General features: G+C 34.5%; 4 protein-coding genes and 1 non-coding gene across 7 annotated transcripts; 3 read left to right on the top strand and 2 right to left on the bottom strand.

Moving 5' to 3' along the window:
• Positions 1–80: 80 nt before the first annotated feature.
• LOC106151404 (uncharacterized) lies at positions 81–3,874 on the top strand. Its single transcript, XM_013524648.2, has 5 exons — positions 81–448; positions 948–1,093; positions 1,296–1,536; positions 1,911–2,039; positions 2,404–3,874. The coding sequence occupies exons 1-5, from the start codon at positions 202–204 to the stop codon at positions 2,712–2,714; spliced, it is 1,074 nt and encodes a 357-aa protein (XP_013380102.1). The 5' UTR covers positions 81–201; the 3' UTR covers positions 2,715–3,874.
• On the bottom strand, positions 3,875–13,956 carry LOC106151406 (TIP41-like protein). Of its 2 annotated transcripts, none has more exons than XM_013524650.2 (8): positions 13,933–13,956; positions 12,696–12,830; positions 12,201–12,380; positions 6,522–6,624; positions 6,149–6,280; positions 5,853–5,948; positions 5,077–5,139; positions 3,875–4,761 (listed from the first exon to the last, which is right to left on the bottom strand). In XM_013524650.2, exons 2-8 carry the CDS (start codon positions 12,806–12,808, stop codon positions 4,636–4,638), a joined length of 813 nt encoding a protein of 270 aa, XP_013380104.2. In that variant the 5' UTR covers positions 12,809–12,830; positions 13,933–13,956; the 3' UTR covers positions 3,875–4,635. The 2 variants fall into 2 exon arrangements, with proteins under 2 accessions (XP_013380104.2, XP_013380103.2); XM_013524649.2 differs by lacking the exon at positions 13,933–13,956 and adding an exon at positions 13,733–13,823.
• LOC106151403 (uncharacterized) lies at positions 7,060–11,085 on the top strand. Its single transcript, XM_013524647.2, has 2 exons — positions 7,060–7,157; positions 8,400–11,085. The coding sequence occupies exon 2, from the start codon at positions 8,432–8,434 to the stop codon at positions 10,355–10,357; it is 1,926 nt and encodes a 641-aa protein (XP_013380101.2). The 5' UTR covers positions 7,060–7,157; positions 8,400–8,431; the 3' UTR covers positions 10,358–11,085.
• A 4-nt stretch (positions 13,957–13,960) lies between the features above and the next one.
• On the top strand, positions 13,961–26,210 carry LOC106151400 (putative E3 ubiquitin-protein ligase HECTD2). 2 transcript variants are annotated; one of them, XM_013524644.2, is made up of 26 exons: positions 13,961–14,142; positions 14,628–14,718; positions 14,901–14,993; positions 15,226–15,280; positions 15,481–15,537; positions 16,043–16,139; positions 16,432–16,547; positions 17,054–17,436; positions 17,645–17,873; positions 18,409–18,510; positions 19,325–19,414; positions 19,626–19,715; positions 20,035–20,243; positions 20,516–20,644; positions 21,000–21,111; positions 21,317–21,394; positions 21,614–21,654; positions 21,869–22,031; positions 22,364–22,481; positions 22,688–22,738; positions 23,179–23,366; positions 23,536–23,613; positions 23,869–23,937; positions 24,269–24,367; positions 24,572–24,783; positions 25,321–26,210. In XM_013524644.2, exons 1-26 carry the CDS (start codon positions 14,100–14,102, stop codon positions 25,439–25,441), a joined length of 3,114 nt encoding a protein of 1,037 aa, XP_013380098.2. In that variant the 5' UTR covers positions 13,961–14,099; the 3' UTR covers positions 25,442–26,210. The 2 variants fall into 2 exon arrangements, with proteins under 2 accessions (XP_013380098.2, XP_086868602.1); XM_087012476.1 differs by having other exon boundaries at positions 13,982–14,142; positions 14,625–14,718.
• Positions 18,617–18,914, bottom strand: LOC147764071 (Nuclear RNase P). The gene has a single exon (XR_015332597.1).
• Positions 26,211–26,528: the final 318 nt, after the last annotated feature.

Raw genomic sequence — 26,528 nt, 5'->3', positions numbered from 1 at the left:
TAATTCCACGGGCCATGTAACATTAACAACTCGCTTTCATACCCGAAGAACGGATTTGGCTTTTCTTGGGTTGCCAAGCACGTGGCTATGCGTATCTAACTTATGGCTAAAGCTAAACACGCCTGAAAGCCAAAGGCACCCAGCACCTGTGCTATTTCCCTCCAGTTTGTACCACCAGGGCGTTTTCATCTCGGTAGCATCATGCTGGCATCTGCACGTCCAGAGCAGAGCGTAAACCACGCTTTGTTGGGTTCTGTGCACACTCTAAAACATGATGTCAATGACGTTTTGAGGAGCGGACAGTACTATGTCACCGACGAGCTCGCGCGGAAAGCATATGATATAGACAACAGTCTCAACCACCTGAAGTTCGACCAAAATTTATTAGCTACATCCAAAGAATGGAAACAAGGGTTTGATCAGGACAAGCTTATGCAGGAGCACATGGGTATGCCCCCTAATTAATATTTAATATTATATTAATGTCTGTAATTGCAAGGCAATTAAGGCAACAGGTGCTTGGTTTGAAACCACATTAATTATTATTATTACCATTAAGTAACTGACTGGATTTTGCAGGTTTTGAATTTTTTACAGCGTAATACAACACCATGCTGGTTGAGCAGAATTGCAGTGCACAAATAATTTAGGTTTATATATATAAGTCAGCCCAGAGTAGTTAAATCAATATTAGATCATATGCATTGTAAATTGAATTATTGATGATAAATAGGATATGCGGTGAGTCAGTTATGTCCTTTTGGTTTTGATTGTAGTGGTTATTGAATAAACATTCCACCAGAAAACCTTATAGCAATTAATCTGTGTAATGCAAAGTGTCAGTATCACTTGCTTCCAAAGTGTTTGATCAATGGATGGATAGAGAGAAACGTTTTCCAATATGTTTCAATCCACACATTTAATTGTCACATTTTCTCCTTATGTAGGGGCAACCCATGCTGGCCAGCATGTTCAACAAGCTTTCTTTGACCTCAAGAACTCCATGAGTGGAAAGGCTTTGGATGGGAAGCAGGAAAATGAGATCCGCGAAGCACATCACTGGGCAGATAAAACTTTAGAAGCAAGTCAGGAAGTGAGTGTTGGAGTAGTTTTACCATTTGCTTTATAACTAAATGTAATTTTCCAATTAAAAATGATTCAATAAATTTACAAATATGCATGGAATGTAGACATATTTCCACCACTGATTAACATTTTATGAGTAATTTTTCTAATTAAGCAGTGTTTTTTCATTTGGATCAATAACTATATTTTCCAAATCTCTCATGTTCCAGGCACTGAGTCCATATGCATTGAATGCCCACAACCGCATCCAGCAATTTTCGGACCACATAGGTGTCACTGACCGTTTCAATGGGTACCGCCACATGCTGACCAGAGGTTCTCGGGACCCAGTGGTACTGGGCATGAGCTGGCTGGACACCAAGAGAAATGCTTATAACAGCAGTTTGAATGTTGGCTGGAGAGCAAACCATCCTAGCAGTGGGCAGCAGATGTCTTATGGAGCTGTCCCAGGTTACTTTTAATATTATTCTTATTAATTAAGATATATTCAATATTATATATACATGTACATTTATTTCAATATTATTATCTCAAAGAAATTATTTATCAATGGCCTATATTAACAAGGATAATTTGAATTGACAAAGGTGAACGCGTGCACAGACCTGCCATGTAATAATCAACTTAATAAAACGTATGGAGAAATTAAACATTATTTAAACCTGTAGCCAAGAGGCAAGCAATTTTGACCATTCACCAAAGAGTAATTAAAAAAGAAACTGTTAATTTCTAATTGTAATATACAGAGAATTACTGTATGGGGACTGTAGTTTTGAGCATTTTGTCAGTATGAAATCAAGATCATTATTGCTTCATTTCGGCAGGAAATCAAAGAGGTTACTCAACAGACAAGGGTCACATAGGCGCTAGAGAACTTCATCAAACATATATGGGCACAAACAAAAGCCTGCAGAGAAGAGTAGGATCCACTGGCGGAGAAAGGCAAACTTCAGGTATACATATCCCACATATTATCATATATGTAAATGTTATTTTAAAATTTGTCATGAACTGCTTTATATTATGCCAACATGTCAGCAGTTATATTGAAACAAAATACATATTTATGGATACTTAATTCAAAGAATAAAAACAAGGTACACATTTAGAAAATGTAGTTGGCAAAGTAAAATGCAACACAACAATATAAAGCTGTCATCACTGTTTTCCAAAGAAGATAGAATAGACAAGTACAGGAAGACATTCAAAAATTATCAATTCTCAAAGTTTAACATCATGGAATGATATTGAAATGTAATTTTTTTTAAACCAATACCATGAAAATGTCAACATCAACATGTTTTTTTTTATTTTCAGGTACCATGGATCACCTTCAAGCCTATAACACCACAATGATCACAGCAAATGGCCCCAAGACACAGAGCGTCCAAGAATCCTGTGGTATCAACATGACATTCCCAGGGAAGACGGAGTATATGGTCAGGTACAAGCGTCCACCTCTTGACCCAAAGACCAGTGACTTTCTTATCAACCCAACACCAAATTTCATGGCCAGTGGACGTCCACTCATGAAGGGGCAGTACGAGTCAAGTTTCACAGAATACCAGACACGCTTTGAATGGCCTGATTCAAGGAAAATTGTGAAATTGCCATGGTTACGCAAATAATGATCTCATTTGAAAAACTTATGATGATAATCTGCACATAGTGTAAAGATATTTTTTTACTCTACTACATTCCTTAATTTAAATGTTATTGCAGGTATAAGTGAAAGATGTTTTTGCACACTGTTGTTCTTTTCAAATCTTTAAGATGCTTTTTTTAATTACCAGTATCATGATATCCCTTTTCTCAGAAATGTATGTAGAATAAGCTTCTTCTTCTTGCAAATTCATTTCATACAAAAATGTTTATTTATTGTACAATTAATTTCTGGTTACTTTCTCCTTAGACCCATGGGTCCCAAGTTTCATCACATCTGCTAGTGCTCATATTCTTTAAAAGAGAGGACAACTTTGTGCCAATGCACCAATTTGATTATACATATTGGACTATAATGCTAAGAAGTGTACTGTACATACAATTTGCTTTATTTTAAGAGAATTTGTTCTAAGTCCCCCTGTGTCACATGTAGATATATACCAGTAGGAAATGTGCCTGTATCTTTATATTGCATAGGTCCACTAAACTTCATGGTCAAATGTGTCGATTAGCTTTAGCAAAACTTAAACATCATGAAGCATGGTGAAATTTCTTGCTCATAGATAACAAGCCAAGCTTAATAACTTGCCTTTGAAGGTAGACAGTTTGTACTAAAGTTAGTGCCACTGATACTTTATCCAACATGCATACAACAGTCTTTTTGAGCCAGGCTTTTAGCCTCCAGATAGTTTTTTGTTACATGTTATTGCCAATGCTGTGAATTGTGCTTAACAAAACGATGCCAAATTTTTAAATTTTTTTCTATTATAATATGGTTAACATTTTTTGTGTGACAAAAGTGATGCCTTTATGTCCATAATGAAAAAAAGCATGCTATATTTTTAGTGTTTACTCAGGTACAATGAGGATGGTTTGGAATGACAAAGTATTTTATTTCCAATTAAAATTTCTTTACTAGGGTTGAGTGATTAAATTGCATTTTAGAAAGACAAATGCATTAAATTGGTAATCAAATTTTTTTCTTTTGTATCCTCAGACACCAACATCATTTTTATAATATTTTGTCTGATGTCCAAACTAGTACCTCTTTAACAAAAATACATTTGTGATATAGTGATAACTAACATTTATACAAAGTATACAATAAATCAAATCCTGAAAACTCTTTGCTTGTTCTCACCTTTATTGTAAATTCATATCCTTGAAGAAATGCAAGTTGCATAATTGTTTTTCATCTCTTACAATTTTTACATTATTTCCATCACACGATACTAAACAAGAATAAAATTATCAAATATACTCCTAATACATAATGCTTTGGTCATCTAAGAATAGGATATAATTTCCACATAATTACCTCTCTTCAAATTGCATAAAAACTACCCCGAACAATCTTTGCAATTAAGGCTAGAAGACAAATGCCTGAAAGAGCAAAAATCGCAACTGTTAACTATGAATAATTCACCAGGCTCGGGACTATAGACAACAGAAAAAAGAAAGGTACCAGCTTAACTTATTCCTGCTCTTTTTAGGTAATCGTCCATTCAAAGCAGGAACAGTTATGTTAAAATTCTTAACATGTGCACACTGTTGATTGGAAAAAAGCACAGGTGTGCATGGATTAAGAAACACCCCACTAAACACATTTTAGAAGCACAGCAAAATATTTCAACTTTGCTATCTACTGAGACCCTGGGAAGAGGATTCACAATCCTCACTGGGGAAAATGGGAGGATGCAATCTCATGCATATGGTTTTACATGCAATTCACCCATAAACAGCATCAACAAGGTCATTTTATGAACCTGTTATCCCAACTCTAAACAAGACACATTTTTGATATGCTCTGCTATCAGAAACAGTCTTTCTTAATAGTGGCATTTTCCACAAATTATACAAGTAGATCTCCATTTCATGAAAATTTCATCATCTTGGTACTTCAGCTGCTTGTGTACATGAAACTTTGGGAAATTCTAACTTTTCATATCTATATTCTTTCAAGTCCAAAAAATTACTGACTTCTGCAGGATCTATAATAATATGAAGTGGTGCCTGGAAAAAATTAATCAAAATCATCATTTTAAAATAAGAAAATAATATTCAGGCATCATTTTCCATGATGTCTATATCTTAATAGTAATATATCTTAATAGTAATTTTCCATTATACAGATAACTAATTCCTTGTTCTCTTTTAAGAGAATTAAAATTTAATTAAAATTTCAAATGATAACAATTAAATATGTTAATTTATACCAGATCTTAAGTTAGAAGCATGTTTTATTTCAAATTAGGCTCACACATGTAAATATGTTTTTTTAGCTCTTTTAGCACTCTGAACATATAACTTGTTTCAGATTTAACATACCTTTATTTCTGTGAAGGGTTTCTCTTTGCAAGTGAATTCTCGTAGGATGTAGTTTTTGCCTCCCTTAAGAAAATAAACAGATGGATGTATTTACTGAAGTGCCCATTCCTACATTTTCAGTACTTACATCATAACACTTGGGTAAAAGATTGAGAAAAGGGCTTGGGAAGGGGGCAGCCGCTAAAGGCCTAATATACAAACAGGTTATTTGCAGGCCTTCCACCTGTACCAGTCTACAAGTAGATTCTTAAACCCCCTTTACACTGGAAGGTATCCTTTCTGCTTCCTTTGTGCAACCATGAAACTGGCATCACTGTGGTTGTAGAAAGGAGGCAAAAGCATGGCTTTAGTTGCAGAATGAATGCTCAACAATTGGCCAGTTGTTGACACATAAAGTATTTTTTTTATTCTCAAATGGGACCACACTACAGGATGAAGAGAGGACAGTGTCTAGTAGAAAGGGAACTTTACAGAAAGAAAAATAAGATACTCCTATACCAAATTTTATAAAGGGATGGACTGGAAGAATGGCAAGGGGCATGTTATATCACTGAAGTACAGAACTTCTGTGGTTTTATGAAGAGCCCACAGAAAATTATCTTTCAAAAATCTCTGGGAGGTCAGCAATTGTCTCTCCTAGCCCTAAGCAAATTTTAATCTCTTTAAACCACAAAATATGTCACAGATGCATGTTTAGTTTTATCACACACACTATTATAATGAGAGCTTAAATAAAATATTTTAGAATTATACTTCTTCTTTATTAAATTTCTCACCTCATGGTAAATCCTGGTATCATTCTCTCTTATGAGTAAGTTGTCCACCCTCAAGTAAAACCTTTGAAGGATGAAAAAACTAGAAGGCATCACCCTCTGAAATAAAAGAGAAGGGAATAACACAGTTATGGGAATACATTTCATTCTTTTCTATAGTACTGTTTTTCTGTAAGTTGGTGGGTTTTTTGCTGTTTTAAACTGCAGAAATTTTGATTAATAATTTAAATTTAATGGCTACAAAATTAAAATATACACACTGTATCTCCCAAAGGATACAATTTTCCACCTCTACTTACAATTTTCACACTTAACATAGAGCTTCCATTGTCTGACAGTTCATCTTCAAATAATAATAGATCTTCATAAAAATATATCTTTTCTTTAACTTTTAACTTTTCAAGGTCTATTCTTTCAGTCGTTTCAGTAACCTGAAAAACATTATCATCATCATCATCATCATAGCATTATTAATTCAAGCAGGTGGCTACATATCATTTTTCACAAAAGGTCATTTCTTGTGTTGTACTCTCTAAATTACAAAAAAAAAAAAAATACCCTGCTTTTCATTTATTTACTTGTTTATTTCTATATACATTTTTTAATTTGTGATTATTTTGTCATATTTGTAATTACAATATGTTTTGATATGAGAACTTAAACCTGTCTTACTTGCAATTTTGAATCTTCTTCCCCTAACAGAGTCCCTGTATAATTTGATGAATATGTCCAGTCATAAGGTTTGGCAATGTGGTTAATGTGTTCACAATCTGCCCTAAAAACCAAAAAATAAAACATATCAAAGTAGTATACTAGTATGTGCTTAGTAAGTCATTCGATCTTTTACAATAATAATAATAATAATAATAATAATAATAATAATAACTCATTCATTTTAACTGTAGGCAAAATGGGAAAACAATTTAACTTTCTGTCAATTATTTTGGTTAAAAAAACGTAATACAAAAGTGAAATACAAAAAATATGTATGACATTTAATGTGAATGGTGTTTTATTTCTAGTATCTTTGGACTGCTTAGTCAGAAATTGCACAACAAATGTTACAAGCCATGCAATGAACATGGTGTCTAAGAAATTTATTGACAACACCTGTCACTGGTTGCCCTTTTGTTTATTCAACTGATGCAAGTCCAAGCATGACAACAAACCCCAACCAATCAAATTGCATTAAATGTAGGTCATACACACTTGTATTGTATATGCGTACTCCAGCAGCATAGTATGACTCACAGCAATCTACCCTGTAGACAGACGGCATTTAATCAGTATCATGTCCTAATTTCAAAGGTAAGTGTACTACCAATGATGTTTTTGCAATGGCTGTGTGCTCGGGCATGTTTTTTGGATGAAATTCATGCCCTGTATGGTATATATCTCCTGGCATATCATGTGAGCCTTAACTTGTGGGTGAATTAGAATCACGGCAGTACAGTATCACAGGATATCCTGCACTGTACACATTTGTATTGACAAAGTTCAAAATAACTTAATCTCATAATGTAATTAAACATAACTTATGTTACAAATTTGACCTTCCAGCCAGTGGTGTGATTTAACTGATGTGATCACCATCCTTAGTACTTAGTACTTAATAGTACTTAAGTATAAAAACACTATTATGTTTGACGAGTTCATTAACTCAATGATTAAGCCTATATTTACTCTCTTAGAATTGGGTGAACTCAATATATGATATGTTATTGTTACGCCTATAACCCACCCATAGTGGCTATATCAAAGTGTTGTACATCAAAACTAAAATATTTTTCACAGCTGACCAGATAGCAATGGTGGATTCAGTAAAGGAACATGCTGGTCCTTCTTAAAACAGGATAGCTAGCTGTATTAAACAAATCCATGTGGCTTTTCCATCCAGATACCCTACATATTAAATTTTTTACATAGTAAATTTGTCCTCCTCCACTATTTTTAATATGCCTTCTTTTGCCCAGAAAAACCTTATGCCCCCCCCCCCCCCCCCCCCCCCCCCCCCCCCCACTTACAAAATCCTGGATTTGCCAGTGGAGTGTATAAATATCTCATTAACTTTGATAACTTTGTAATCATTTGCACGTAGTGAGTATGTTATTCATACTAACGTATAACTCAATTACTCAATTCTTATTCCAATTTCATCAAGTATTATAGAAAATCCAAATACTACTAATAGTAGGCTTCCATGAGTCACATAATGTAACGTCAAATGATTTAAAAAGAGTAAGTAGCAACAAAGGTCATACTTTGCACTAAATGCCTTTTTCTTAAACCAACTTCCATTTGATGATCTGTCAGGAGAAATTTCTAAATAATTTTTTTCTTTGCCATTATAATATGTACACTGCCATGGAGATCTAACTAGTGTATGAGGATGTTACTTATTTCTCAGATTTTTAATTATGATAAAGTATAATTTATAAGGACGCAATTATTCAAAATGGTTATTTATCTATTTTCAGAATGAACAGTTTTAACAAGAACTGGTACAAATTTTCAGTAATCTTAATCAATTTTAATTCTTTTCATTTACAGAGTTCTTTCATGTAAGGCAGAGCACATAGAAAATGGATTCAAGTCCCGAAAGAGACACCTCTGCCAATTTAGAACTATGGCGTGGTTTCCTGAAGCCTCTCCACATCACCAAGTATGTGGCCAAAATGCCAGAGCTCAAGATAAAGCCAGGGGAGATCAAGAGCCACTGCCTTGCTTCTGAAGTAGCCCTGAAATTAGCTCTGGAGGGAAAAAGAGAGATGGCACTTGAGAGAACCCTGTCCTCTGAGACAAACTCTCCAAGTTGTTCTCCACCAGAAAATTTAAGTCAAAATTCAAACAATAGTGGCGGAGGTGTGGGCACCAGTGGTGGACTGTTTACCAGGAGCCATAGTTTCAACAGAATGGGATTCAATTCACCAGATTCGGGTTATACCAGTGAGACTTCTGGGGAATATGTGTATGAACCTGTTACTTATTTCTTTAACAAAAGTCCAATAAAACGAAATGGACAGTCTCAAGGTAACACACCTGTGACAAAAGAAAAGACAACTTGTTCATTTTTTCATCCAAAGCAGGAATTGAAAACTGACAGTAAATGTGGTCTTACTTTTGAAGCAAACAGTACAAAACAAGGCGTGGATAGGACAGATTGTAGTAGCCACATATCAAACACACAGTCCTACTTCACCATCAAGCCAGAAGCTATGGCAGATGGAGAAAATTCTGATATTCAGATTGTGGAAGAAAAAATTGGTTATTCCCCTCACCAATTCCAACAAATGTACAGCACTGGTAAAGGGGACATAATCATTGAAGGCCATGATGGAAGAATCTCAAGAAGTTGTAGGCTTATCAGCAATGAAAATGAGAAGGTAAATCTGATGAGACAAAATGGACAGCCTGCAGAAATCACACCTCCAATGAAAAGAGCCCACTCAGATCCCTCCCCTGTCCACAACAGAGTGAAAAGGGCTAGAACTGATTTAAGTGTTAGACTTCGAACTCAAAACCAGATGGAGGTAGTTGAGGAGGAGAGTGGAGAAGAAGATGATATTGCAGAATTGGTCACAGAAACAGCCAACCTCTCAGCTTCCTCTCAGCCTTATGATGATCATGAGGAATTCAACTACTCCTCAGCTCTCTCTGCGCTAAAAGAAGGAAAAGCTGTAAAGATCAGTGCTGATAAAACACCAAAGCCAACCCGACAAAAAAGACCAAAAAGGACAGACCAAAATACCCCAGGAAGTGAGTGGGGGTTGGACATGTTAGCTAAATACATCAGCTTCAAACACACAGTACGGGAGCTCATCATGCCGTTTGGTATCAGTGTCAATGAAGAAGCCATCAAGTCAATTAGAAGAGAAATCAAGGCCAAACAATCAGTTTTGCAAATGGCTCCTCTGGATGGGTTTCAAACACAAACCCACTTGGAGCAGTTTAGTGCATCAGAAAATGATGCCAGGATCATTTTAGATACTATTCTCATGCAGCTCTGCCTCAATGTGGGTCTCAAGATGACCACAGAACAAACAGTGGACAGCACATGTATGCCAACAAACAAATACGACTACAGATTTTACAAGGATGAGATCTGCATTGGCTGTCTTGAAGCTAAGGGTAAGACTAACTTCAATGAAAAAGGTGCAGTGCAGGCCATCATGCAGCTATTATTACTTCAGCTTGAGAACCAATCCAAAGACCTCAACGTAAAAAGGATGCCATTTTTTAACATTCTCTCAGATGGATTTCATTTCATGTTTGTGCGACTAGAGGGAAAGAAGTTGTGTTTTGAAACTGATCAAAGTTCTCCCGACTCCTATGGTGGGGTGTTGTTAAGAAAGGCAGACACGTGGCGCTCCCTGGAGGATATTATGAGAAGCATTGCATGGTGTATGGATGAGTCGGCCAAAGCATCAGTGTATGCTGTAGAATCAGCCCAACGCAAACAGATGGCAGCCCAGGCTTCACCATCAAGCAGTCAACAACTGACATCATAAAGCAAGCCTGATGCACTAACTTCAAGTGTATCTCAATATGAAAACCCAATCCAAAAAAAAATTATTTCATGTTCAAATAAAAGGGAAGATTCACAAAATCTATGGCATTATCGCACACAGTGGGGAATAAAAATGAATGTAAAAGCCCCCCCCCCCCCCCCCCAATCAAATAGCAACAGTACACCTGTCAAATCCTGTAATAGACTTGTTAAGGAGACTTAGTGACATGGCCTGTTAGTCCCATAAAGTCAGTCCATTAGCTGGGTTGACAAATTAATTGTGAACAGTCCCTGACAGTAATACAAAAAATTATTCAACACCCTGAAGACGACATCAGCAATATTGAATTTCATTTATCTGCCCAATAATTTTATTAAGTTGATGGGAGAACTTTTGATACCATGGAAGTCTGACCTGTACGTTTTACCTCATTTTGTATAATTCTCATATTATATCTTTGCTTGGGATATATTTTATCAACTCAATGAATATGTTGTACATACAATGGCATGCATATTGTCAATTCTTGGTGTTACTGAGATCCAAAGACAGCAGGTAGCTATAAACCATCGAACATACCTGTTACTATAAAATGTTTCTGTAATTTATATTATTTATTTTCATAAAAAATTAAGACTTACTTGCAAATAGCAGGTGTATGTGTGTATCTGAGAATGCTTAGCTGTTAATAAATGACTGAATAAATACATGAAAATACATAATTAAATCTCAGTCAGTTTTCCATACAACCAAGCTACTTCTTAATACTTTCAAGTCAAGAAAGTAGAGTTTTCTTGCCACCAGCCAACTTAAATGGCAAACAAAAATTACTTGAATTCCTAATTGACATGATTAACTTTTCCAAGACTATAGAGATTAATACTGGCACGCCTCAGGGCTGCGTCATCTCGCCTCTTTTATATTCACTGTTTATATCCAACTGTGTTGCTTCGTATCCCGATTGTTTGATTGGTAAGTTTGCGGATGATACCACCTGCGCTGGCCTTATAAGCACTTCCGAATTTGATTATCGAAATCAAGTTTCGGCCCTCATTTCATGGTGCTCTGAAAACGACCTCGAGCTTAATGTTGAAAAGACAAAAGAAATTATTGTAGATTTTAGGAAAAAATCCAACAGAAATTAGCCATCTTATACTGAATGGTTCTGAGGTTGAAATAGTCAGACATTTCAAATTTCTTGGCAAACATATATCTGATGATCTTAAATGGCACATTAACATAGATGAAATTGTCTGTAAAGCTCAGCAAAGACTTTACTTTCTATGGCGATTGAGGTCGTTCTATGTTAACCAAGAACTGCTGGCAAAATTTTACTGGGCAGTGATTGAGAGTGTACTAACACAATTTTTCACCATTTGGTACGGTAGTGCTACAGCAGAGGACAAGAATCGCCTCAATTGTGTAGTAAAAACTGCCAGGCGCATTGTAGGTAGAGACTTGCTGTCAATTGAATGTTTGTATATGATACGAGTGCTTAAGAAACTCTGAAAGTGAAGTCAATCACGGGTGACCCTGGTCACCCAGCGAATAGCCTACTTATGCATATGTCATCAAGCCGACTATGGTCATTAAAAGCAACCTCCACGCGCACTAAAAATAGTTTTTATCCATCAGCAGTACGTATTTTTAATGAACAAAATGTATTTTAATAATTCCATTGTATTACATTTTATCGATGGATCATACCAATTTTCATTTTATACTTGTATAAATATGACAATAAATTATCATTATTATTATTATTATAAGTGCTTTAGCTTTAAGGTTTGAACAAATTGGCAAAAATGACATAAATGTTGTTATCATAAGTTACACAGCTGACCTTGCCTCTCTCCATGCATCTGCCACAGCAACTTTCATCAGATCATGTTCAGCATCTACAAGTCTCAGTGCATCCAGGGCATTGAACTCTATCCCAAACCCATCTGTGTGTACCAGGCGTAGCTTGTTGTTGGCAAATATCATTTCTGGAAGCTGTGGTAGTTTGAGCTCTGTTTCAAATCTGAAATACAGTATGCAAAATACATCAGTCTTTTCTATAACAACAGAAGCACAAACTGTTGAATATTACAGTAGCTTGTCGTTGACAAAGATCATTTCTGGAAGCTGTGGTAGTTATGCAAAATACATCAGTCTTTTCTATAACAACAGAAGCACAAACTGTTGAATATTTCATTTGAATATAAAAACCATAAAACTAAAAGATAATGGCAAACATTACAGATTTATGGCAGTGTCAGATATGAGTTTCCCCCTCTTCAATTTACAATATTCTACCTTAAAACTTCACCATCATAAAAAAGGGGACAGCACCCACCTCTGTCTCTCTGGTCCATCAGATTCCAGAATATGATCCTTGGTGGAAGTCACACACCATTGACCAAACTGAAACTCTTGCTTCAGAGGACCAGCTTTTGCTGTCACTGACATGATGATCAATTTTATGTATACTCTGAAATAACATGACTTTCTATAAATTACATTTTCATGATATATACTATGCTAACATATGAAAAAATGAAAATAGGAATGTCAACACCTGAATTTTCAAGCTACTGGTAGTTGAATCAGGGCTTTGATTTGCCTCAGTTTTCAGCCTAACATGCTTTGCAGATAAGGCGTCATTCAAACCTATGTATGTATTCAAACCAAATAAAAATATAATAAACTCTCAGTGTTTTATGTGACTTCATTTTCAATTGGTAGCACTGGTGTGCTTAACTGCATGGACATCTTATTCATCCAAGTTAGCTAGAATAAAAAGACTGAAACATCATCAAAGTGGTTCATAAATGGATACAAAAGAACTTTTAATCCAGATCTTATACTACAGGGTGTGTCAGAGACTGGACGGGGACATTTATAGCCTCAAGAGTTTATACCACAGAGTGGTATTTAGCTGTGGCAAGTATGTATCTACTCCGTTCATGAAGCATGTACATGTAACCTGGGGGTGTAGTATGGTGATAACTGAGACATGGCTTTGACTGAACACACTGCCCGACCTTTAAAGTGTACAACCTCCCATGAAATAATATCTACTTCCTTCTTTCGGTCTGATGTATTAATGATATTTAGTGCAAATTTTGCAAAGACAATGTACAGTGTGGCGATATAATCTAAAATAACAAAAAATTAATAAATGAAAACAAGAAGAAACATCTCCAGTGGCAGTGGCGCACAAAATATAACCGAGCTCAAATAATTTTCTCTTGAGCAAGAATCGTTCGCATTCCACAAGGTATTGGGTTTGCTTTTGAAAAAGAATTTTATACTGCCTAAAATCAAAATCATTAGCTCGGGAACGAGAATTTATTGATATTGTGCTAATATATCACATTTTCCATTACTCACCGTGCATTACAAATTAGGTCAAACTTACTGAGTTATAACATAAATGACCTATAGTTTTTTAATACTGTGTGGCCGTCTACAAAATTTCTTTTTTTCCTTACTTTTTATAATTTCATGAGATATAATGTAACCGTCATCAAAACAAAAACAAAAACAAAAAATGTTAAAAGAATATTGATGAAATGAATAAAAACATTTACCTTGAAAACTGTTCTTTATCTTTTCCTGCTAGCTCCATTCTCATCTCGCAGGTTGTCGTCGGGTACGAGATCTGCCAAAATTGTAACCGATGAATGAAGCGTACTTCGTTACATGTTACACCTGTGACAGAATTATGTGATCACTGAATTATTTTTTCGGTCAAATTATGGCCACTGCGGGCGTATTAGATGCTGAGATTCGAGATGCGGGTTTGTATCTCATCAAAATTCCTTGAAAATATTTTTGTAAATGCTTTCAGTGCAGTTACTAAAGAAGCTGAATATCGTGTACTATAATTTGTAAACATTGATTGCACCAGTATTGATATTGACGTTTAATTAATGGTGTTGTTGCCAAAGAACGTCTGATAAATTTGTTGGAGTGAAAGCAACAGGTGTAATATTTGTAATGATTACTTTGATAATAGTGAAGTTGACAAGAAAATTAACAAATATTTCAATCAGGCAATCATAAATATTCCATGCTACTGGGGTCCCATCCTCCTGTGGGAGGGGAAATGTAGACATATCCAACTATAATCATGTCATATTTTCTAAATTTTTATTTACGTATTATAGCTTTGTTTTTGGAGCATACTCTCTCCCTGATAATATGACAGATTGATTGTGCTTAGATCCTATTTTCCCTAGTTTTACATGTTGAACTTACTGACAATATTTTCGTTCCCAAGCAGAAGGTTTTGCTGTGCCCTTTGGTAAACCACCTGCAGCTCGAAGAGGTTCGCTGCCAAATGTGGCAAGGAAAAGAAAAGAAAAAATTTCAAGGTAAATTTATTGACTCCAACCTTGTTTATTCATATTTTATACAATAACATGTATTACATTTAACTTTCAGGTTAATTTCAAACGGTACCAGTTGTGGGTACATATTTGACATATCTCAAATAGTTTATTTTTGACAGAGGGTTTTTGTCATATATTCATGTTTAAAAGATATTTTTATCCAGGGCTCATCTGAAACTTCCTTTGAGTAATTCTATGACCAATCTTACTCCAACTAAGAAAAAGGAAGGTGCAGTTTTGGAAACGCTGAAAACCAGGTAATTTTTACTAAAATTAGGTTGTAAAAATCTGATTATGATACCCTATTTAAGCACAGTATGTGTATGTTTGGTCTGAGATAAGATGTCATTAATGTCTTATTAAAATCTAAATAGTAATTTTTTTTTTATTTATTTATTATTATTATTTTTTCTTTGATAAACATACAGATCTAGTTTTCTTTATATATGACCTCATAGTATTTTCACAGTTACACATTTGTCCTTTCAGAGCTGTGAGTGCCAGTAACTTAGCTGCTCTATCAGATAGCAACTTGTCTATAAAGGTAAAAGAATGTAAAAGTCTTACAGAAAGTTTGTGTCTGTTCATAAGATATTTGTTAATATTATGTACTCGTGATGATGTTGTCATTACAAATTATGGATTTTATATATTACATGTAGTTGCACATACTTATCCAACAGACAATTGCTGTGTGACTTGTTAGACTCAATTGTCACGGCTTTTCTCTTGTCTTCCTTGCAGGAAGCTTTACCTCCTAGAAGTTATGACAAGCCAAACACAGAAGGAAATGTTGCAAAGGTTTGTTATTATCTTGTGTCGAGGAGTACATGTGAGATAATTTAGTATACTATAATATTGATTTTATTAACCATCTTATTGTCAATGAATTATTTTGCTTCTGAACTGTTGCTGTATATCAAAAACATATTTTGTTTCCTTCACAATGTTCATTTTTAAGCTTAGTCTTCATGAACTTATGATAGATCCTGAAATTTTTATTTACCTGTTGACTGTTTAGTCTGTTCACTCTGACAGACTAAGATCCAATGCAACTATTTTCACATCTTCATGAACTGTTTACCTGCCAGATTTTTTATTTTTGTTTTTATTTATTTATTTATTATTATTATTTATTATTATTATTATTTTTTTTTTTGCTGATTTGAATATTTCAGATGTTTGATACAAAATTCTTTTCAGTGTATATATTAAAAGGAATGTATTCAATCGTTAGAAGCAATAATGTTTTACAGCCCCAGTTTTAATAAGGGTTTAGATAATGTTCTTTTGTTACTCCTTTCAGATAATATTTGAAGAGTCTGTCAAAACTTACTTTTATCAAATGACTGAAGGATGTGGAAATGATAATTGTAAAAACAAGTTTTGCAAAAGTTCTAAAGGTAAGTTTGCCACTTTTTTCTTCCTTGTTCGTCAAAAATCTCAGGTGATGCAAGTTTGAGTAATAGTCAGTTATTTCCTAAGTAATTTCATAAAGAAGCATTCACATTTTCTTAAATGTTCGGTTCAGTTGAATTCACATTATGTATTGTAAACGTTTCAAATAAATTTTTAGGGACAGCGTTAAATAAATTGTGGTAATGTTGGAAGACCACACAGAATAATAATCAGAAACACTTAAACAAGGCTATAAATTGATTTATTTTATTTTCATTTATTTATTTATTAATTCAGATGGGAAGAAGTTTGACCTAGCCACAGCTCTTGTGTACAGTGTGGAGCTGGCCTCCACCAACAGACCATTCATGTGTGCCAAAGACAGATTTAAGGGAAGAGTTATTCCAGATAGTGTAAGTTTTCACACAATATTTTTGAACAATTTAACTTTTATATTGATGATAAATTTTTTTTATTTGAATTATTGTATTATATAGTGGACAGCATGTTGACTGCACAAAGATGAGTGGAATCTTCTCTGATGGGGTTAAATGAAAATGCAAATTTTACATACAAAATAGTAATAATTGCTTCAATAAATGTTTTTTTTCTGTGGCTGCGTGAAAGTGTGTATTCTTAAGATAACTGATACTTGCTTGATATTAAGCCACAGAGATAAAAGTGGATAAACCGGCAGGATGCTAAGTTAAACCAGCATACTGTGTGAATAACCACAACATTTGAATAATTTGGATAGAAACTGCCTGCTTTAAATTTTCTTATGATTTTAAGAATATTGTAACACCAGTAAAAATGGACCATAATGGCTCATGAGTTAGGTCATGTTTCCACTTTCAAACTTTTTTGTGTAATATCATGGTTTATTTTATCTTATATTATTTTTATTTTCTATATTTAGATTTTAAAGGGAGATGATGCACAGGAACCAAAACCTTTCATGCAAGTATTATTGAGCACAACACCGTTTGACTCCTTGTTCAAGACACCCAAGCAGCTGGAAAGTGGGAAACCAACAGTTCAGCCATATGACTTACCCAAATTTGATGCCTCTACCTTATATCAGACCAGTTCAAATGTGCGTTACCAAGACTTACTTCCAAGGGATATGATCAAACAAAGAGCAAAAGACTCTGTGCTGCTGAATAGTTACAGCTTGACCAACTTGTCTAATGCTGGAAAGACAATTGTAAGCAAGACGGGAAAGCTGATAAAACAGAGTATTAGTTCAAGCTTTGGGAATGTGTTCAGAGGAGAGAAAGAGGATCTTTCTAACCAAAGCAGGTAACTTGAAGGTTCATGAAAAGTGTTTCTGTACTATTTATCCTTTTCTCAAAACATTGTTAAAATGGTGCATTGTATTAGACAACACATTTGAACTTGCCTAAGAAAGTGTAATCAAGTAAGAAATATGCTTAGAAGCTTGATGTTAAGTTTTTATTTTTTTATTATTATTTTATTAAATTTATTTATTTAACATTATTTTCTCTAGCCTGGACAGCTTAGGAAGTGGTGACTTTGGACTCCCAGGTTCTCCATGCAGTAATCTAGGTAGCTTATCTCCTAAGAACTCTAGCCCAATGCAGGTGTATGGCTCCAATGAAGATCTTGCTCACGCTCATGCTCAACTTGATGAATTTGAAAGACAGCTTAGTTTGGAGATGACAGTTGGGGACTCAAACGAGTTCTCTCTCACCCACCTGACATTGCCTATGCTAGAGGTATTCCTGAGACTCTTAAGACTTTTTAATAAAACTCTATTAAGAATTGGGTCATCAAAAAATTTAACAGTTTGGCAAAGACAATGTTAGTCTGATCCTAGCATTTTTATTTATTTATTTATTTATTTATTTATTTTTTATTTTATTTTATTTTTTTTTTTTTTTTTTGGGGGGGGGGGAGGGTGATACTTGTGATTTAAGACAAAGAGCAACCTTTCAGTTGAAGATTAATTTGTGAAAATATTATCTTTAAGGCTTTGATGTAAAATCATTGTGGTAGTATAAGTTTAAAGTTGATACCTACCAAAATGTGACTGACTCTATGGGTGTGTATGCTGAGAACACTAATACACTCCCTGTTGGTCACAGAGAGTAAAATGTGGATTTGCCGACAGGCCATGTGAAAGAACCTGTGTACTGTGCGATTGTCCACAACATTTCACTTTACATATTGCCAATCTATTGAACAGTGTTATAGTGTTATATTGCTTTTATGAATTTTTACAACCAAAAACTCTCTCTTCTCTCTTTGTAGGCTGCTGCTCAAAAATATGAAGAAACTTCAGATTCCTCATTTTTGCTCAACACTGTGAGAACTGTCTGCACATCTCCAGCATCTGTGAATAAAAGTTTTCTAGTAAGTAACTGTGCTTTTACATTGTAGATCTAACTATGGACCAAATACTAAAAATAACCATAGGCTTCACCCTATAATTATTTTTTAAGAATAAAAGGAGGGCCCAGGTGGTAGAGTAGTCTGAATTGAGTTATGATGCAGTGCATCATCTTGCATATTACACTTCGTCAGCCAGCCATGAACCTTTCCAACTAAGAGCACAGACATATGGCATCAACTGCCCACAGGGGTGGAACAGTATCTTTTGCCCAAATGCCTCACCCAGCCAGTTTCTAGTGGGTTCACCTGTCCTTTTAGACAGCCCCCTGCTAGAGGGACCCCTTCAAATACAGTAGGGGTTGGTGACTCTAGTCTCAGACCTTCCCAAGGGTGATGGGTACACCCCTAAAGCAAGCATTACCACCCAAGACATCATGAGATGTGGATTTGGGGGGTTTATAAAGCATGATAGTGAATGAATATTTCATGAAAGATGTGAAAGATCAGAATTTATTTTCTTGGTTTCATGTTTCAAAATTTCAATTGAAGAACATTTGCAACTGGAATAGTGTATGGGTATGCTGAATGTTTATCAAATAATTTTGATATATAGTTTTAAATTCTTTACTTGTATTTTCAACAAAAAATCTTACTTTTGACAAATAATTATATGTGCAGTGTATTTATTTGTATACATTATGTAGATTAATTGAAAGCAAAACAGCAATGGATTTCATAAGTCACAAATGTAAGAGCATGAAATTTTGCATATTTTTTTTTTTTTTTCACAAATTTCTCCTGTTATGTTACATTTATGAATTATGGGCTTTTTCAGATAAATGATCAGAAAGAGGCCAGTCCTACTAATTTGAACTTGAAAGCAGTAAGAGAGGCATTCACTTTGTTAATGACTTTAGCACCATTTGTAAGTAGCAACGCTTTTTTAAAATACTAACTTTAGGTGTAATTTAATGTTAACTATGTTTTATTATTCAATATTGTTCAAAAACAGAAACTGCGTCTTCCTTTTTATTAGGTGAATAAAAGATCTAGCTCAAAGTTTCTGCTGTGTTCCTTTCACATGTTGAGAAGATAATTAGATGGAATCATAATTTTTTGGTTGGTTTTATTTTCAGGATCAATTCCACTCAGTATTATCCAACTCCATAGACATATTGTTGACCACACTAGTCCAGCAGGGGATGGGATATATAGGGATCAATCCAGTGAGTCTGAATATTGGTTTTCTTCAAAGTTTCTTAAATTGAATAATGTATGAGATATGTCTTGTACTGTATTATAATTTTTAAACCATTGTGAGTTTGGTCTTCTTGCTTTCACTACATGTATTTATTTCAAGATCATTTAAATTGTCTTTTAATACAAGAATAGCGTAATAAAAATGCTTTTTCACATAGCCAGATATTTAGCTACACTCTTTAACTTTTTTCAGTAAAAATTGGCAGTTTCTCTTTTTTTTAACAATTAAGTAGGCAATTTTGTGCTTTATTATTGTTTTATTTTGTTTACTCATTTTTCTTAAAGATTTTAATCCTGTTGGAGTGCCCTCTCTTCAGAAAGAGAAGGAACCATGAGCTGAGACAAAAGTTATGTAAAGTAATAGCCAACCTTGGTGAGATGGGCAGGGTATCTCTGGTCAGAGCTCTGTCCACATATGACAGCGAGATCTTTGAGAGGAGAATCATGGGGATATACAAGGACCATTTCATGTTGTCACTGAAACCAAACCAAAGGTATTTTTTTCCATCTTAGCATTGTGCTGAGTTAATAATATGTCTTACTGCCATTGAATTCAATTAAACGAAAGGCATTTGATAGTGCTATTACTCTTCTTGGCTGTATACGAATCACATCATATTGAATTCCCTGTTATTATTATTATTATTTTTTGTTGTTGTTGTTGTTGTTTAGGCTTTGGAAATTCAAAATTTGGGCTTTCAAGTTGGTTTACCACTGACATTGTGAAATTTCCCACTATTAATTAAGTATCCATTTTATATCATAGGACCAATGCTGACCTTATTGATATTGCTCAAACCCTTGCTGTGTTCTTTGAGGCCAACCTATTTGCAGCTGAGACATGTGGGAAGCCTCTAATACCATCCAAGTTATTTTATGTCACAGAGTTATCAAGGTATGCAACATGTTATTTCAATTTTTTTCCTTTGTTTTACATATTTTCTTGACTCAGGAAATGCATGTGAGTCTCTTCATACATATTATGTAAGTTATCCATGTAAGAATCAGTCTTGCTGATATTTTTTAAGATGTTACAAGGAATCAGATTGTCCTTAGCTCACTGTATTATATTTGTTTTTAGCAAAATGAAAACTAAAACAGAGTGGTTGTTTCTAAAATTGATTATTAATTCATTTATTTGACTTTTGACCATTGAGTAAAATGCAATTGCATACAAACAAAATACCTCTATAAATGTTGGGGTGAACCTTCCATTCTACAAAGTGGTTTAAAATATTTTAATTTTTTAGGAAACTAGACTACAGAGCCGAATATGAGCTCTGGTACTCTAGAGGAGAGGGATCAGACCAGACACCAACAAAGCTGTGTCTTCTTGACTTTCCCTTCATCATGGACCCATCGGTAAGAATGTGCTTTAAAATGAGGGCAAGGAATCAAATAACATATTTTAAATTTTGCATCTTAATTGGCCTTAATAGCTTGGTTATCACAGCAAAAACGAATCTTTGGATTATAAAACCCGTGTTATTGAGAGATTGGTTTCCACTTAAATGCTGTTATTTGAATGTTTAAAGAGTGTTAAAAGTGAGTTGTTGCTTGATTTTAGTCCAAGGTCCATGTGTTACACTTGGATGCTGTGGTACAGATGAGGAAGGAGTACCAGGAGGCTATATTACACCAAGCTGTAAGCATGCAGAATGACTCCATGTTTAGTCAGTACAAAATATCATACCAGAGCTCTAATTGAAAGTAGTTGTTTTTATCTCTGTCTAGTGAAATTAGGCGTGATTTTTAACTTAACAGAATTGAAGTTTTAATGTGAGGCTACATTTCCACATCTCTCAGTGATCTCTATCAGTTGTGGTCATATTTTTTTAAAGGTTTATTATTATTTTTATTGTAGAGAGTGAACCAGGTGTTGAAGTATTTGAGAGAAGTGAACAGGTGAGAATTTTTTATTAATAATGAATTATATAAAGAAAATCAATCATTAAATTATTTAGAAGATCAGACTTCTATTTAACACTTTTATATTAGTTATTATTTTTACTATTATATATCCAAATACTCTATTCAGCAAATATTCCCTTGCAAAATGTGCCATTCAGGACACTTATTCTTATAGCTTCAACTTATGTGAAAAGATTTTTTCTTCCAGGAAGCCCAACCTTACAGACTCGGTGAAGTCTGCAATGTGTCCATATCTTGTACTGAATGTGAGAAGAGAGAATCTCCTGGAAGATGCTATCAATGAAATAAAACTGAAAGCCGTGGATCTGAAGAAACCATTGAAGATTAAATATGTCGGAGGGGGCGAGCAGGTAATTGTGGAGAAGCTGTGAAGAAATTAATTGCAAAACAGGCTGTAGAAATAATGTAATAATTCTAAGAATTTAATAAAGTTTAAAATGTCTTTTTTTTTATTCAGCTTTTATAGACCTTTCTTTCTGATCCTCTTCCAAACAAGTTGAGGAAGATTCTGACTCTTTGTTTTCATCAAAATGAAGTTAAGTGATCTGAGCCTGTGGCCCTTAACGAACATTTTTAAATGCAGTACACCCTATTTAAAAATATATGTTTCAAAAACTAAATTAAAATGTTATAATTTTCATTGTATATTCATATATTAATACTTGTTATACTTATCCTTTAGGGACTAGACATGGGAGGTCTTCAGAAGGAGTTCTTCCATTTGATCTGCCAGAAAGTCTTTGATCCTGCTTATGGAATGTTTGCTTACTCAGAGGAAACAAGGAGCTTGTGGTTTAAGAGTAAGTTGTTTTCAAGTGATTGGACTTTTATCACAGTTTGAGATTAAGCTTATGCCAGAGTAGACTTAGAATTAGATGTATTCTTACTATGATTTGGACAGGTAGATTAGGCCAAGTCATGTACGACACACAAGAAATCCTTAATGTTGCATATTATATTTAATGCATCCTGAACAATTGAAAGTCAAAATTCCGTCTTTTAACAGGTTCTGAGACTGACAATGAAGATGAATTTGAGATGGTTGGTATTGTTTTGGGTAAGTAATAGCTTTTATGGATCCACTTTGACTTAAGATTTAAATAGCCATATATTGAATGTGTCTATATATTCTAAGTACTGTCTGCATGTCTTTGCTGTCTGTTGTTCACTCTATATAATTTTGATTTACTTACATTGGCTCTGTTTGATATAAGAGGCAGGTTCCTGTCAAAAATCAGCATGATCTGATTACTTTTGAAGAAGTTATTCTTTACTGGAATGTGCCTTTTTATGTTAAAATGGATTAACATGAATTACTTTCTTTTAAGTTTCTGTATATTTGCCAACTTAACTGTCTATTTTTTCCTTTATATGGTGCGTTTTATCAAGTCATTGGAATGTTAGAAAAATTAGTGTGTTGTTTGTCAAACAGTCAGGTGTTGGAAAGGTTATTTTTTTAAAAATCCAGATAAGTTTTCTCTTACTCTTCCTCTCTAGGCCTTGCTCTGTACAATGGTGTGATACTGGATGTCAGGTTTCCCAATGCCTTGTATAAAAAACTGCAGGCCCTGCCACTGAGCTTGGCTGACCTGATGGATGCAGACCCTGCTCTTGGCCATGGTTTAATGGAGCTGCTGAACTACGAGGGAGACGATATAGAAGACGTGTTCTGTCAATCATTCCAGGTATGTTATCTCTATGGAATTTTCTGGTTGGTCATGATTTTTTTTCCCAACTGCTTCGGATTTTGAGTTGTTGCTTTGGATGATGCAAATTAATTCATGATTTAGTTGTTTGTACTTGTATTTTGTGTAATTAAACCATGTATTGATATCTTGTTAAATATTGCTGCAGGTATCCGTCCAGTCTTATGACCTCACCACAGAAGTAGACTTAGTTCCCAATGGAGCTGACATTCCAGTTACACAGAAGGTATTTATGACATTATATAAAATTTATGCACCCATTAACTGAGAAAATATTTGACCTGGGGAAAACCATTTGTTGACACAAATTTGCATAGGTGGGAAATACAGTTGACATTGGTCTTTGTGCAGAAAGAGTATTCACAATGTTTAAAATCTTACTGTTTTCGTAGAGTAATGTTTCTCACCTTAACAAAAGCTGTTTTATACAAAACCTGACATTGATTCTTGAATTAGAACCTAATGTAATTCAATATTTCAGAATAAACACCACTTTGTGAGAAGATATGTGGATTATTTACTCACTGAGAGCATTGCCAAACAATTTGAAGTAAGTTTATATGTCCATCTAAACTAGCTGCTGCATTGAATTGTTTCTTCCATTCTTTGGATAAAAAACAAACCAAGTAAATAAAAAATTGGAACCATTTCAATGGTAACATTATCAAAATAACTTTCTGTTTGTTTTACTATCTCTAGCCAAAATAAATCGTAATTAGAATAAGGTAATAGTTAATATGGTATAGAAGGACATCAAAATTTCAAAATACAGGAGCAAGATAGTCACTTCAAGAAAATGCTTTCATGCAAAAGTTCCCACCACCCCAACCCTGGTCACAGGATCCTCTTTGTGTGTGTGGTTATTTTATGATATCTTACAGGCTTTCAGCAGGGGTTTCCACTCTGTGTGTAGGAAGGAGTCCCTAGCACTGTTCAGTCCTGATGAAATAGAGTTGCTTGTGTGTGGAAGTACAGAGCTTGTAAGTACTGCATGAGTTTTTTAAGATGTTAAATGAAGATGTCAGAAAAAATGCAGCCTAATTCTGTGATTGTATAATAAGGGGAAGATGAATTTGTAGTTTTTTGTCCCAGGTTTTTGTTAAGCTTGCATTCAACCTTGAGATGTTGTTGACTGCAGCATGAATAAGTTACCTTATAAATCACATTTTGCCTTCATTCTTCAGGATTTTGAAGCATTGGAGAAATCTGCAGCATATGATGACGGATACTATGTGAGTCACAGGACAGTCAGGGCATTCTGGGAAGTAGTGCACCAGATGACCCAGGATCAGAAAAGGCAGCTATTACACTTTATCACAGGGAGTGATAGAGTCCCACTCAAGGGACTGTCCCATTTGCCAATAGTCATACAGCGTAATGGCGGAGACTGTGACAGGTAATGGTGGCGTAACACCCAGTTATAGATTCTAAAGATTTGCATCCAGTTTCTTACAGTGACAATGACAGTGTTAGGTAGAATTAACAATAATCAGTATAGATAAAACAGGTTTTTGTTCCGATATTTTCAAAGGTATTACATAAAATGATAAATTGATCTGATCAAGCAAACATCAGTGATTGCATCACCAAACCAGAGGGATAATGATTAATACAACTATGGTATTTCAATTTTAGTATATCTCAGTTTTATAACTATATAATATTATGTATAATATTATGTGAATAAATTAAATACTTACCAGGGGCGGATTTAGGCCGTCTTCTGGGTCTTCCGGAAGATGGTCAGATTTTTAAGTTTACATTGACGGGTGTATGATGTTTTCTGTCAGAAGACGGTCAAAAATGGAGGATGGATTAACAAAGATAATTTAGAAGACTGTCAGAAAATATCTCTGGATCCGCCCCTGCTTACAGTAACTTAGACTTGGCCTTGATCCCCCTGGCATGATCTTGTTCTAATTTATTTTTCTAGGTTGCCCACTGCAATGACTTGTTTCAATCGTCTTCTGCTTCCATCTTACGCCACCAAAGAGAAACTACAAAGTAAACTGATGGTTGCCATAGAGCACGGAAAGGGGTTTGGATTGACTTGATTGACAACTTACGGGTCTCTTTTTATCAGGCAGCAACATTTCGTCTCAGATGCAGCTGACTTTGTGATCAGGGGAAACAATTGTGTGTTTTATAGTGCATGTACTTGTTGCCTGCTTGTATAAATAACTATGGAACAAGACAAGAATGACATTTTTTCATTGGTTTGTTTGTTTTAATAGTTATTATTAATTACTGTGTGCAAGGTTCTCTTGCCAGTGTGAAGTGTAGGGACAGGGGTGAGATTAATTATACATTACTCATTATATCATTATAAATATGTTGTTTTTATTCAAATGTACACAAAGCAAAAGTTATGCATATGTATATATATTATTTATGCACTTGGTCACCAGCTTATGGTTGATGTGAATCTCACAAAAGAGCTTGACTTTGTTATTTAATTTATTTATTGCAGTGTTAAGGTTTAAGTCATTTTTGTTTAAAAAAAAGCTTGTTAAAAAGTGATTTTATATGAAATTTGCAACAGTTTATTTTATTTTTTCATTTTTATATACAGACACTGTGTGCGTTTGTATTTTTTCTGACCATAAACCCCAGTGACATGTCTGTAGGTTGTTCACCATATAAGTGCCAAACTGTATTTTTTTTTTTTTTTTTTTTACTTTCAATTTACAGAGTGGCTTTGTTTGGCAAAAAAATAGGTTCATTTCAAAAATCATGATTTTTTTTCCAGCTGTTTACCCTATTTTAAAAGTGCCAAACTTTACTCTAAATTCATGAGGAAATTTAGTGCAGCTTGAAAATCTGCAACATTTGGCAACATTTGCCCCATAAATTCCAACTTTAGTTTTACCTCAAATTTGCTAGATCTGAACCTTTCAGCTAGGACTTTTTTTTGCCATTAGTGTCTGTGTATTTTCCAGCTTTGCTGTCTTGTTAAATGAAGCCATCATTTGAATCAGCTGAATGTTTTTAATTGTACTTTTTTATATGATATAAATCATTGATGAAAATATTGTTCACAATGTGACAACCAGAACAAATTAAACAGTTCCGAAGTTTCTTAAGGCCAGACAAATGTGATAAGTTGTTTGAGGAATGTAGTCATTGTAAGTGAGGTTGGAA

Source organism: Lingula anatina, chromosome 1 (assembly GCF_051362555.1).
Source record: "Lingula anatina isolate TDL-2025a chromosome 1, LinAna3.0, whole genome shotgun sequence".
In the NCBI taxonomy this organism is placed as follows: Eukaryota; Metazoa; Brachiopoda; class Lingulata; order Lingulida; family Lingulidae; genus Lingula; species Lingula anatina.
The sequence above is the reverse complement of the archived record's forward strand: the minus strand, read 5'-3'. Positions and strand labels throughout refer to the sequence as shown.